This window comes from Camelus ferus, chromosome X, assembly GCF_009834535.1.
Source record: "Camelus ferus isolate YT-003-E chromosome X, BCGSAC_Cfer_1.0, whole genome shotgun sequence".
NCBI lineage: Eukaryota > Metazoa > Chordata > Mammalia > Artiodactyla > Camelidae > Camelus > Camelus ferus.
The window spans coordinates 44347604-44360952 of record NC_045732.1 but is presented as its reverse complement, the minus strand read 5'-3'; the positions used below and the strand labels follow the sequence as shown (position 1 = coordinate 44360952).

Below are 13349 nucleotides of genomic sequence, written 5' to 3'. Positions count from 1 at the left end.
AAGAGACTTCCAAGTACTGTGTTTCTAAATCACTAAGCATTTTTCTAGCCCCTAATATTTGCACAGCTCTCCTCTGTCATTCATATGGTTGGCTCCTTCCAACCTTCTTTAGAAAAAGAGGTGTCCTTGTGTTTTAAAGAGTCCAATGTGGAAAAAATGGAGAAATGAAAGCAGAAGTTCAATTGTAAAGGTCCTAACCAGATGAAGGTATCACTTCTGACTTGGAAAGCCAAAAGGCACCCACTGACACCCATCACAGCATTTGAGGGAGTCTTCACTTTTGCCCCAACATGCCCTTCCTTTCTTATTTACTACCCTGGGTTTCCTTTTAGCCAGGAATGATCCTGAGCTGGAGGGTGGAGAGGGGGATCCAGCAAATTTACATGAAAGAACTTGACCTGGCTATTCAGAGAGGTGAGGGGAGATAGAGGAATTGGGAAAGGTTGGGAGGCAGAACTAGGTACCAAAATCTCTTTCTACATGAAGTACCTGACTCTCAGATGACTCAAATTATAACTCTCCAATGGACAAGAAAGGCATTGTCTTAAAAGTTCTCTTTAAAATTATAGAAACAACACAAATGTCCATCAACTGGTAAATAGATAAGTAAATTGTAGTATACAGAATGGAATATTATTCGGCAATAAAAAATGAAGTACTGATGCATGATACTACACTGGTGAACCTTGAAAACATGCTAAATGAAAGAATCCAAAAACAAACAAAAAAATCACATATTATATGATTCCACTGAAATGAAATGGTCAGAATAAATAAGTCCATAGAGAGGGAGGGTATAGCTCAGGTGTAGAGCATATGCTTAGCATGCACAAAGTCCTGGGTTCAATCCAATCCCAGTACCTCTGTTAAACAAAAATTTTAAAAAATAAACTTAAAATTTTTTAAAAACAAGTCCATAGAGACAGAAAGTAGATTAGTGGGGGAGGGTATGCTCAGTGGTAGAGTGTATGCTTAGCATGCACAAGATCCTGGGTTCAATCCCCAGTACCTCCATTACAAAAGAAAATCTTTTAAAAAATAAATAAACCTAAAAACTAAAATCAAGTCCATAGAGACAGAAAATAGATTAGTGGTCACCAAGAACTAGAGATAGGGGTGGGGGAGATGGAGGGATGGGGTTTCTTTGTGGTATGATAAAAATATTCTAGTTGATTATGGTGATGATTGCATAATTCTGTCAATATACTAAAAACCATTTAACTGTAAACTTAAAGTGGGTGAGTTTTTTATGGTGTGTGAATTATGTCTCAATAAATCTGTCTTATAAATTTTTATTTTGTTTTTATTTTGGGGGGGAGGTAATTAGAAATTTATTTATTTGTTTATTTGTTTTAATGGAAGTACTAGGGATTGAACCCAGAACCTTGTGCATGTTAAGCATGTGCTCTACCACTGAGCTATACCCTCCCCCTGAAAGCTGTTTTTTAAATAAATAAATAAAATTATACAGACATATATATATATACACACACACACACACACACACACACACACACACACATATAGACATATACACAAATACACACGTACATACCCATACCCATACACACAAATACATACACATACACATACATGTTCCCCCTTGGTTGGGTCTGTAAAAGGAAGGGTCTCTGGATCCCCAGGCTGCAGGGTCCCCCAGCTAACAGTGGGGTGTGAGGAGACCTTCATAACTCTGTATCCCTCTATTGCAACCAAGCAGCTTTTGCCTTCTTCTGTCAGATAAACAAGCCAGGCATTGTTCTGTCCACCGGCCTGTGTGCGGGCTTCCCTTCCTGCTGAGCGGGCCAGAAAGAGCTTGGATTCCTTCATGTGGGGCAGGTGGAATGTGCTGTCTAGGAGGAGGCTGGCCGAGCCACAGAAAGTAAACAGAGCTAATCAAGGACACTCTTTTGTGCTTCTCCTTATCTAAACACTTTCAGAAGAGGAAAGAGCCTGAAGTTGGTTATGGCCCAGACCTCAGGCTAAGCACGACCCCAAGCAACAGGGGCCATATTTTACTTCTGGCCCTGGGTTGGGACAGAGCCATTGTTCATCTTCTGCTCATCCCCTACCTTCCCCCCAACAAGTAGCCCTTGAGGGGTCTGTTTGGAGCCAGGTTCAGAGACAAGTAGTGCTGTCAGAAGATATTGGGGTGACAGCCCACTAGAGTAGCTGGAGATTGACTCCTTCTAGAATTGGTCCACCTCCCTCCCCACACCTCTCACATCAGCCTTTACAAGGACTCTTCTGGGAGCCAGCTTCTGACTGATCTGCCACCTCTGCCACAATGTGCCCACCCTCCTTGCACCCATGCCAAGTTCCTATCCTCTGAGTGTTTGGAAAAGAAGCAGTCATCTTTACCTTCCCCTGAACACTGAAGGTAACACTTGCTCATGTTGTCCAGAACTCACCTCTGCTAAGTCAGAAGGTGCTCCCTATACCCCCACCTCATATCCCAGCCTCTTTCCCGAATCCCAACTGGCCAAACTGCTCACATTGCTCTTATCATCCTCTGCCCAAGGATTTCCTGAGTGTACGCTGTCTGTGTCCACCTGCTCATCAGATCACCTCATGTGGTGACCACCCAGCTTCACACTCCCACCCTGACTCCCTACCTCAGCCAGTCCCATGAACACCTCTAGTCAAAACTTCCAGAAAGAGAAAGAAAAATACCATATGATATCACTTATATGTGGAATCTAAAAAAGGCCACAGATGACTTATTTATAGAACAGAGACAGACTCACAGACATAGAAAACAAACTTATGGTTACTTGGTGGGGAAAGAGATGGGGAGGGGTAAATTGGGAGTTCTGGATTTGCAGATACTAACTCCTATATATAAAGGAGATAAACGACAGTGTTCTGCTGTGTAGCACAGGGAACTCTACTCAATACCTTGTAATAGCCTATAATAAAAAAGAATATGAAAAGGAATATATATATGTGTGTGTGTGTGTGTGTATATATATATATACATATATATATATATATGTGTGTGTGTATATATATGTATATATGTATATATATAAAATCTGAATCACTATGCTGTACACCAGAAATTAACACAATGTTGTAAATCGGCTATACTTCAATTAAAAAAAAAAAAAAAACTTCCTCAGCCTCATCTGGCTACTGACAGGGCCAGACTGCTATCAAATTTATTATTCTTCATTTTCTTAGGAAGTGAGGGTCTATTAGCCTCCTCAGGGAAGCATTTTTATGGGCTGGGTTACTGAGTGGAAGGAGGGAGGCAAGAAGATTTGGGAAGGCTGGGCCCCCAGGCCCAAGCAATGCCATGTGAATTGACTGTTTATCCTGATGCTTTTTGACACCAAGGGTTATTCCCCAGCATACTGCAAACACTAAAGCTATCGTATGCCCTAGTTTATTGGCACAGTGTGATTATCACACCAGCACCATCACCATCACTCTAGAGCTTGTTAGAAAGAGTCTGGAGCCCACTCTAGACTTACTGAATCAGAATCAGATTTGAGATGGCCAGGTGATTAGTATGGCTATTGAAGTTTGAGAAGTACTGCTCTAGAGAACTAGGCTTGGCTTTTGAACCTTCTCTTAGTCCTTTCACATTCACCTTATTTGGCTTGAAGAAGTTCTTTCTCTTTCTTCCTTCCTTCCTTCCTTCCTTCCTTTCTTTGTTAATGGAGGTACTGGGGATTGAACCCAGGACCTCATGCATGTTAAGCAGGCCCTCTACCACTGAGCTATACCCTCCCCGCAAGGAATTCTTCTCTTGGCAGTCCTAGTGCCTTGCCCATTCTTATGGGGTAGAGGATAATGTTCATAACGGATATTATTTATTGAACGCCTATTGAATTCCAGGCATGTGCTGCAGATGAGGAAATGGAGGCTCCGTGACAGGCCCAAGGCCAAACAACTAGTAAGTGGTAAAGCTGATACTCCAAGACAGATCCGCATGCCCACCATATCCCCAAACTTCCCCCTCACAGTACTTCTAACTGCCAAAGGAGGGCCTGTAGTCTTACCTGGATGGCACCTGCCTCTTCTGGAATAAAAAAAAGTCGACCCAGACCTCCCTAGGAGGCACAGAGGGAAGAGAGGGGAAGGGGCCTCCCGGCATGCTTTCCCCAGAGAGGAAAGGCCCTAGCGTACTTCTTGTCCTGAGGAAGCAAACTCAGGCACCAGAAATGGCTAGAAATGGGACCAGCCACCAAGATCCCCAACCGGACTGGGGATCCAGGAGTATTATGAAGGGTAAACCCCAACTCTGAATCCCCAAGAGAATTTCAATTCTGATACCCAAGCTTGGGCTCAGGATGTGCGACATACTCTCGTGGGGCTGCTCTGGGGTGTGGCTGTGGCGTGGGTCAGTGAGGACAGCTGGCGGACCCCTGGCCAGAGGCCTGCAACCATGACATTAGAACATACCATCGCTGGAGGGGTTGTTTGTGACAGTGGACTTGAATGTTTTATTTTGCAAAGAGGAAACAGAAGCCCAGAGAGGGGGAGTACATCACTAGAGGTCAGAGCAAATTCATTGCAGAGGCAGGGACTCTGACCCCAGGCAGCACTGTTCTGGAGTTGGGGTCTCTGGTGTGCAATTGAGTGTCCTCTGGGTCTGCTCAGGTGCCGGTAGGACATTCCAACCCTGCCAATACGGCCCAGAATGGTTTGTAAGTCTTTATATGTCAGCAGGACATTCATCTTGGGTAATCTCTAGGTCACTTGCCCCCGGCTATGTAAAACCAGCTTGTCTTGCTACTTGCTTTTCTGGAACTGGAGGCTGCTAGGCTGGGCTGATCTGGGCTTTCCTTTTCTGGGGCCCAGGGGGCCCGCGGAGATGGCTGGGTGGGGTCATCTCAGTCCAGGAAGCACAGGAATTCTTTTAAGTGTATGTGTCTGGGGTATTTTTCTCTCTCACTTACGTGTATTTTTAAAAATTCTTTTTAGACACCCGCTTTATCTTTCCCAAACATCATTTCCTTGCTCCTTTCCTGAGTTCTAGCAGTAGCTGGGGGCCCAGCTTCCTTATTGGCTTCTGAGCTGGGGAAGGGGGCGGGTCAGGGCTCAGAGGAGGCTGGAGTAGGGAACAGGGGGGCTGTTTATGCGGCTGGAACTGCCTTTCATCCTTCCCTTTGCCACCAGGGTGCTGGCTGGTTTCTGGAGCAGCGTCTTCATTCCTAACCAGCCCTTGACCCTGGCTTTCATTCCCTAGGACTGTGGCCTCATCTGGGCACAACCAGGCTCATGGCCACACCTTGCCTTCAGTGCTACTCCTTTCTGTTCTTGGAACTGGGACCTGACTGTGCCTGAGCCCCTTGGAGCCCACTCAGGGGCTTGGGCTGATGGCCTCTTCTCTCAAGAGGTCTTAAAGGAAGGCAGATGGGTCTCAGCTAAGGGAGGATCCAGCCCACAGAACGAAGCCCTGGGGGCTGGCTGGAGGGTTTGTTGATGAGCAGCTGAGCTGGCTGGATACCCAGCTCTCTCCTAAGCCATCTCCCCAACCCTGGCAACTTCCATGGTAGGTACTATGGTAGCCATGGCCATCATGGCTGCTGCCCCACTTCCCCCTTCTGCTTGCTTGCTTGCTTGCTTGCTTGCTTGCTTGCTTGCTTTAATGGAGGTACTGGGGATAGAACCCAGGACCCTATGCATGCTAAGCAGGCACTCTACCACTGAGCTATACCCACCCAGCTCCTGCTTTCTTTCTTCAATATCCCTTTCTTTTTGCTTCCTAAGAAAGAATTTGGTGGTGATGAATGATAGGGTGTGTGTTTCATGATAGTGCCTTAGGAGAGATGGCAGGCACCCGAGTTGTTCCCTCCACAGCTAGACCTGGAGCTAGATAGTTGGTGGTTGGCATTTTCTTAGCTGCATGCTTATTTCTCCTCATCCTCCTTCCCCACTGCTGAAGGAGGGGATGATTTAAATGTTAGGACTACCGAGCCTTTCCTTTTCAGATTACTTCTTCAGGTAATGGCTAAGAGAAGCCTCAGGTATATAAGCTTTTTGAGATAGACCCCTCTTGGGGGAGGTGGGGTCATGTGGTATCCTAGAAAGGGCTGGAGGACCTGAGCCTCACCGTCAAGTGCTGGTTACTAGCTTTGGATTCTTGACAAAGCAGTTCAGCTTTCTGTGTCTCTGTTTCCTCATCTATAAAGGGGACATAATAATAGCAGTTAGCAATGAGGTTGGAATCAGGATTGAATAAGCTAACGTATGCAGAGTGCTTAGTGCCGGGTACCTCTTAAGTATTCAATAAATGGTCCCTGTGTTTGTTTGCTTTTTAAGTTAATAGTATGTCAGGCATTAGGCTGAGTGATTTCACACATGGGACTGCATTTAATCCAGACTGTAAACTCATGAATAAGGGATGGTTATCATCCCCATTTTACAGATTAATAATCTACAACTCAGAGAAGTGATTTGCACAAGGTCACACGACTAGGATTGGAATGTGAGTGTGGACTGACTCCAAGGCTAGGGCTATTCAGGAAAAATAATAATAGGCCAAGCATTAGACCCTCTAAGTAGTTTCCAGTCCTTTCCCCTACTAGGGCTAGAAGGCTCCATCTCTGGCTGCAGTGCCTCCACTGGGATTTTCCTCCCTGCATCTTGTGCTTTCCTCCCAGTGGTCCCAATGCCCCCACTGTCTTGCTTCTGTCTCCTTTAGGGTTGTTTCCCCCTCCTGGAGAAATCCTAGAGAGAGTAGGGGCCTTTGTAAGTTGCCTTTCAAAGTGTGGCAAGGGAGTGATGCTAGTGGAACCTTGACAGTGGATGGACAAATCTGGGTGGAGATAATCTTGAACCATCAAGAAGGACAAGTGTAAGCCGACAACCCTTATTATCGTCCCTACTACTTTTTGACCACTTGCAACACATCACTGTGTCCCAGATGCTTTGAGAATATTCTCTCTCATCTCCACAATAACCTAGCCCAGTAAGGATTGTTGTTCTTTTTTTTCAGGTAAGAAAACTAAAGCTCAGATGGGTTAAGTGACTTCCGTAGAATCACACATCCAAAGTGGTAAAGTTAGGATGTGAACCTAGTAGATTTGTCTCACTTGTTTTAGTCTCATCATCTACTGGCTTGGTATAGTTGGTAGAATGAGACTGACATACATGAAATGATAATGAGCAGTATAAAACACTATATTATTTTGGGTTAAATTGTGAGGACTAGATTACTGAGGACAAGCTCCCTGGAGTAATCTTACTTGAGGAGTACCTGGAAGAACAGTGGATTTTGATTAAGAAAATGAAAGGGGGCATTCCAGGCAGAGGGAGCAGTCATAATCAACTGAAATTGATTGAGGTCTTACCAGACCCTGTTCCAGGCAGTTGACATGCACTGTCTCATTTGATCTCTACCACCCCATTAATTAGGTACTATTATCCCCATTTTATTGTCATGGCAACTAGAGCTCAGAGAAGTGGGGGCACCTGTCTAAAGCAACAGAGCTAATAAGTGGAGGAGCTGAGATTCAAACCAAGGTGCTCCAACTCCACAGCCGGTGCCGGATTCTACTGGAAACCAATAGCAAAGGCATAAAGCTGGTTGCAGGGCATGATTGGAGCAGAGAAACGAGAGGTTGGGATGAGTGGGTTCAGATAGCTTATAGAGGGCTTTGAAAGTTGTATTTGTGAGAGAGGATGAGCCCCACGTCCTTCTATTCCACCATCTTGAAGCCCTTCTGAGGGCTTTGAAACTTGGATCCACTTCACATTTAATGCTGGACAGGTTAAGAAATAGGGAGCCAATGAAGATTCTTGAATAGGAAAGTGCCAAAATCCAACTGGTATTTGACATGGTAAGATCTAAGAGCAGTGACTGGAAATGAAACAATGTGAGATGACTAGCAGACTAACACTGTATGTTGGACATCAGGTGTCAAAGGCCTGGACTAGAACAGGAGGTGGTGGTGCTGGGTTCTGTGGAGAAGTATGATTATGTGGAATAGTCTCAGTGAAAATGGTAGTGGGGGTGAGGGGCAGTGCAGGGAGAGAAAGAGGCAATGCCAAAGAGATATTATGAAAGAAGACTCAGTAGAACTCAGTAAAGGATTGGATGGTTGAGGAGAAGGTGGTACCAAGGTTGACTACTCACATTTTAAACCCTGGACTCAGAACCTCAGGAATCTGGGATGTGGAAGAAGGGCCCCAAATAAGAGAGGTGCCCTGTTCTCCGCTGTATCCTCAGTGCCTAGAAGCATAGTACATAGTAGATATCCATGGTACATAGTACATAGAGGTACATAGTACATAGAGGTACATAGTACTTCTGTGAGATGCTTTTTATTTATTTTTTTACTTTCTTGATGGAGGTACAGGGGATTGAACCCAGGACCCTGTGCACGCTGAGTATATACTCTACCACTGAGCTGTATACTACCGCCACAACCCAAGATGCTTTTTAAATCATTTTTAGAAATTGACTGCTGTTGACAGCCACTGGAGAGATTTCTAGCATCATGGTTTTATGTGTGAGACTCTGGGGCAGGCACCTTCCCCCAAGGTCTTCTTGTGCCTTCAGCCTCCCTGCTGGGCACTCCAAAATCCATAATAGAACAGTGTGGTTAAATGCAGGGGGCCCCACCTGCCTTTCGTTCCCATAAATTTAAGCCGCTGCTGCTGACCTGCGGCCCTGGTTTCCTGACCTTTGGCCGGCAGCTTCCACTGCCCTTCCTCTTCCACCTCCTCTGTGTCTGAGACCACTCAACCCGTGTCCCCCCCCCCCCCCCGGCCACAAGGCCATTCTCTTCAGGACTACCTTTTTAGGCCTTCGCCCTCGAGAGCCTTGCACTGCTGGGATTTTCTGGGTTTCCTCTGGGGTGAGGGGCATTCCCAGCCAGGATGGAATCCAGCTTGAGTCTGTCTGCTACTGCTCCTGGGAGGTAGAGAGCTGATTGATCCCACTACATAACAAGAGTGTTGAAAACAGGAGCCCTTATCTTCATCAGCTTTGCTCTCTTGGTGTGTGGTGTGTCTAGTATAGAATCTGCCACAGTAAATGAATGAATAAATTAGTCAGTAAGCTATCATCTACTTATCTTTCTGTCATCTCCTTTATTTATCATCTGTTTCGCTTACTCTGTCATCCATCTCATACACTGTCATCCATTTTTCTCTATGTAGTTCCCTATAAACTTCCTCAGACTTTTCTCCCTTTCCGTCATTTGCTTTTCCTCTGTATCATTGCTCTCTCTTATTTCCATCATCTACCTGGCCCTTCTTTTTTTTTTCTAATTGAACTATAGTCAGTTTACAATGTTGTGGGTTTTTTTTTTAATTTAAAAAAAATTGGGGGTGGGGAGGTAGTTAGGTTTTTTTATTTGTCTTTATTTCAGTGGAGGTTGGAGGTAGTGGAGATTGAATCCAGGACCTCATGCATGCTAATCATATACTCTACCACTGAGCTATACCATCCTCTGCTACAATGTTGTGATAATTTCTGGCATACAGCATGGTTATTATATATATATATATATATATATATATATATATATATATATATATATATATATATATATTCCTTTTCATATTCTTTTTCATTATAGTCTATTACAAAGTATTGAATATTACCAGCCCTTCTGACATCTTTCTCTCCTTATTTTCTCCCCCTCCCTCCTTTTCTCTCCTTTCCTCCCCTCCCCTGTCCTCTCTCTCATTCCCCCTTCCCTCTTCCCCCTCCCTCTTCTTTCATTCTCCCCCTCCCCCCCTTTCTCTCTCTCATTCTCCCTCACATCAGTCATCTCTTATCTCCTGGCACTACTCATGCCCCACATGTACTCTTCCCTATACCATTCTTCCCCACTGACAAGGGCGGTGTCTATTTATGTGAAATATACCCGAGGACATGGATGGGTCCTGTGTAAGCCAGTCAGTACAAGAGTTGTGGCTGTAGCCTCCGGCACCAGAAGGACCCTATGGTTGCATCCAGGACCTTGGTCTCAGACCTGTTTCCCTTTATTCACCCCTCTGCTGCTGAAGAGTCTCCTCTGTCAGCCTATCACCATGCCATCCACCTCCTTGTTCGATCTTTCCTGGCAGGATTTGGGGCTCCCTGCCACCACTTTGCCTGCAAACTTCGCTACTTCATCTCTTTGCCCATTTTCTCATTCACTGTCTCAATGCCTTTACTGTGCTTTATTTGTGCTAGCTCTTTCACTCTCACTAATCTGTAAGTTTTCAAGGGCAAAGCCTATGTTTGATTAATCTCTGTATCCCCAGAGCTATGCACAGATGGTAGACCGCACATGTACCACAAATGCTAATCAAATGAATGAGTGAAAATTAGAGAATTGACAGTCTGGTGTTGATTTGTTCAAACTTCTCAATCATTTCCCTCTTCGTTTCTTAGAGAAAAATGGGAAGATGGGTCAGATTGATTATTTTTCTCCAAGAAAACTTGAGGTGGGCATGCCATTCATTGGGCAGCTACACTCACTTATTCCATGAATATTTATTGAGCATCTACTGTGTCTCTGGCACTGCGGTACATGCTTGGGATATACCCATAAGCAAAAGAGCCCTGTGAGGCTAACCTTCTGTAACTCCAGGAATTGCCCTCGGGGTGAAGGAGATTTGGGTACTGGGTGCTGAGGGGAGCCACAAAGATTCCTACACCAGCTCCTTACAAGATGGCCTACTTCATTTAAAGGAAAGAGGGGGTGGGGGTGGAAGCTGCCTGGGAAGTGATTTCAGCTCTGGTTCCCTAAGTTGACTTCCTGTCCCTCTCTTGCTGTAGGAGAAACGCCCCTGTCATTAGGCCGCACTCATGGCATGTGGCCAAGCTGCTGGAGGGATGCCCTGAAGCGGCCACCACCATGCATTTCCCTTCTGAAGCCTTCAGCTTGTCCTGGCATTCCGGCTGCAACACTAGGTGAGTCTAGAACCCTCCTCTCAAGACAGCCTGGAGGTGAGATAACCTGGCTTCTCCTTCTCCCTCACTCTAGTCCCCATTGGAGGTGGCTGAGCCCAGAATGCTATCCCAGAAAATGGAGTTGGGGTCCAGGGTGCCTGGCTTCTAGTCCTCATCTCCTGCTAACTCTCTGTGACTTTAGGACAGTCCCTTTGCTTTTTGAAAATATTTCCTTGAAATACTGACCTTACTTGGCTTGCCAGACACCCCTCTCCTTGCTTTTTATCTTATTTCACCGGCTGTTCCTTTGCAGACCCTTTCCCTGGCTCCTCCTCATCATCCTGGTCTCTAATGTCGGTGGGCCCAGGATTCAATTCTGGTCTGCTTCTCTAGCTCCAGCGACTCCCAGGTGACTTCCTCCAGTGTTCCTCTCATCCAGCTCTGCCACAGAACCAAAGCCTTCAGAATGGGGACCTCCCTGAATAGCAGGGTCCACCTGCAAGAATGAGGATCTCTCAGCATGGGGGGCTTGGTATGGTTTGTCTTTGGAACATCTGCCCAGAAGATGCAAAGAACTTTTTCAGCCAACTCAGAGGCAGCAGAGCGGCTGGCCTTGGCTGCCTTTTCCTTACCTGACATAATCTTCCCTCCAAGAGGAGTTCTCTGTTTAGGAGGCTCAGGGAAGCTAAGGGTTGCATTTGCCCCTACACAGTGTCTTTATTTGGCATTGGAAGCCAGGGGCTCAGGGCCGAGGCATAGGCAGTTTTGTTCTGGAAGAATACACAGAAACACATTCTAAGCTTGGATCCTGTTGGAGTGGGGGTTGGGTGGTTTTCAGCAGAAAGGGTGATGGGTGTGGGTCGCAGCTCTCCTTGCCAACCAGGAATTGATGGATTCCTAGCCCAGAGGTCAAGTGAGTGGAGTGGCTAAGGGGCAAGGCAGGGAGAAAAAAAGAATTAGGAGAGGCTGACCTGGGCGGGTGGCAGTGGGGAAAGGGAGGTCCTGCCAGTGCTCAGCTCTGGCATTCGGAAACTTGGCCTTTCTGAGAGCAGCCTGCAACCTCTGAGGTTCTATCATAGGGAGTTACTGGCATGACTTGGCTCAGTTTGACTTTGTGTGTGGGAAATGATACTTAAAATTCGGGATTGGGTCTGATCCTCATCCCTTCCTTGGTCTTCCTAGTTTGGCTTTGCCATGGGGGGATGAGGGCGGCGTGGGTGAGCAGGATACTATAGTATCCATACACGCTTGTAGTAGAGAGGATGCTGATAACAGTAGCAGTGGGAACAACAATCAAGAGAGCAGCAGCTCCCAGGTATTGAACCTTTGCTAGGTGCCCAGGCTGTGATGAGAGCTTTACTTTTTTTGGCATTCTTTTTTTTATTGTAGTATAGTCAGTTTACAATGTTGTGTCAATTTCTGGTGTACAGCATAATGTTTCAGTCATATATATACACATACATATACAAGGGATAAATTGGAAGTTCGAAATTTGCAGATACACATTACTATGTATAAAATAGATAAACAACAAGGACCTACTGTATAGTACAGGGAATTATATTCAATATCTTGTAAGGACTATAATGAAAAAGAATATGAAAACGAATGTATATACGTATGTGTATAAGAGCTTTACTTTTATTGTCTGACTTCACCACAAAGCAACCTTCTGGTACAGATAATACTATTCCCATTTAACAGACAGTATAACAGAAGAACAAGGACATTAGACTCACAGAGGCCTGGGTTCACATTCCAGTTCTGCTTCTTTAGTGACTTGGTGAGCTTGTCACTTTGCTTTCTCTCTCTAAGCTTCAGTTTTTCTTATTTGTCAAGTGCAGATTATAATCTCTCCCTTGAAGTTTGACATGATACATTGAAAAATGCCTGGCACAACATAGGTCCTTGGTAAATGGTCGGGATGACTATTATCAAGAAAAGAACAGAGAAGCGCCTAAATTCTGGTCCTGTCCAGGCCTTGAACTAGAGCTGGGCTATCTTGAGAAAATCACCCCATCACAATCACTTCCCTTCACAGGGCTGGCTTGACGCCAGTGGTTCTCCAAAGCGTGGTCCCTGGACCAATGGCATCAGCCTTGCCCAGGAACCTGTCAGAAGTAAAAATTCTCCAGATCCCACCCAGACCTAAAACTCTAGGCATGAGGCCTAGTCACCTGCTATGATGATCCCTCTGGGTGATTCTGATGCCCGCTCCAATTTGAGAAACACAGATTTATAAGATGGGCTGGCTGAAATGGAATCAGCCCTCTAGGGCCCCTCGCAAATGCTTATAGTCTCTGCTTCTTTTCTCCTAGCAGAGAGCTCCAGCTGGCTCTTTGGGGACACTGACAGGCCAGAAGCAATTCTAGACTCACTGAAGGCACAGAAACAGAGCATAACCCCCAATGGAGTTGTCACACTTTTTGTCTTTGGGATCTCACCCTATCCTTCTTCCGTAGATCATCTTGTCTCCCATTTTCCCACATTTCTGTGCCACACCCAA

The 13349-nt window shown here is 45.6% G+C and overlaps 1 protein-coding gene and 1 non-coding gene across 2 annotated transcripts in view; one reads left to right on the top strand and one right to left on the bottom strand.

The window, feature by feature from the left end:
* Positions 1-3663: 3663 nt before the first annotated feature.
* TRNAV-AAC lies at positions 3664-3735 on the bottom strand. The gene has a single exon. It is a non-coding gene; the product is annotated as a tRNA-Val (tRNA).
* A 1361-nt stretch (positions 3736-5096) lies between these two features.
* SHROOM4 (shroom family member 4) overlaps positions 5097-13349 on the top strand; it is a 49087-nt gene continuing 40834 nt past the window's right edge. Inside the window, exons 1-2 of the mRNA XM_032475715.1 lie at positions 5097-5503; positions 10730-10864. Of these exons, the coding sequence (XP_032331606.1) occupies positions 10809-10864 (56 nt within the window). The 5' untranslated portion in view covers positions 5097-5503; positions 10730-10808. The remainder of the gene's footprint in view (positions 5504-10729; positions 10865-13349) is intronic.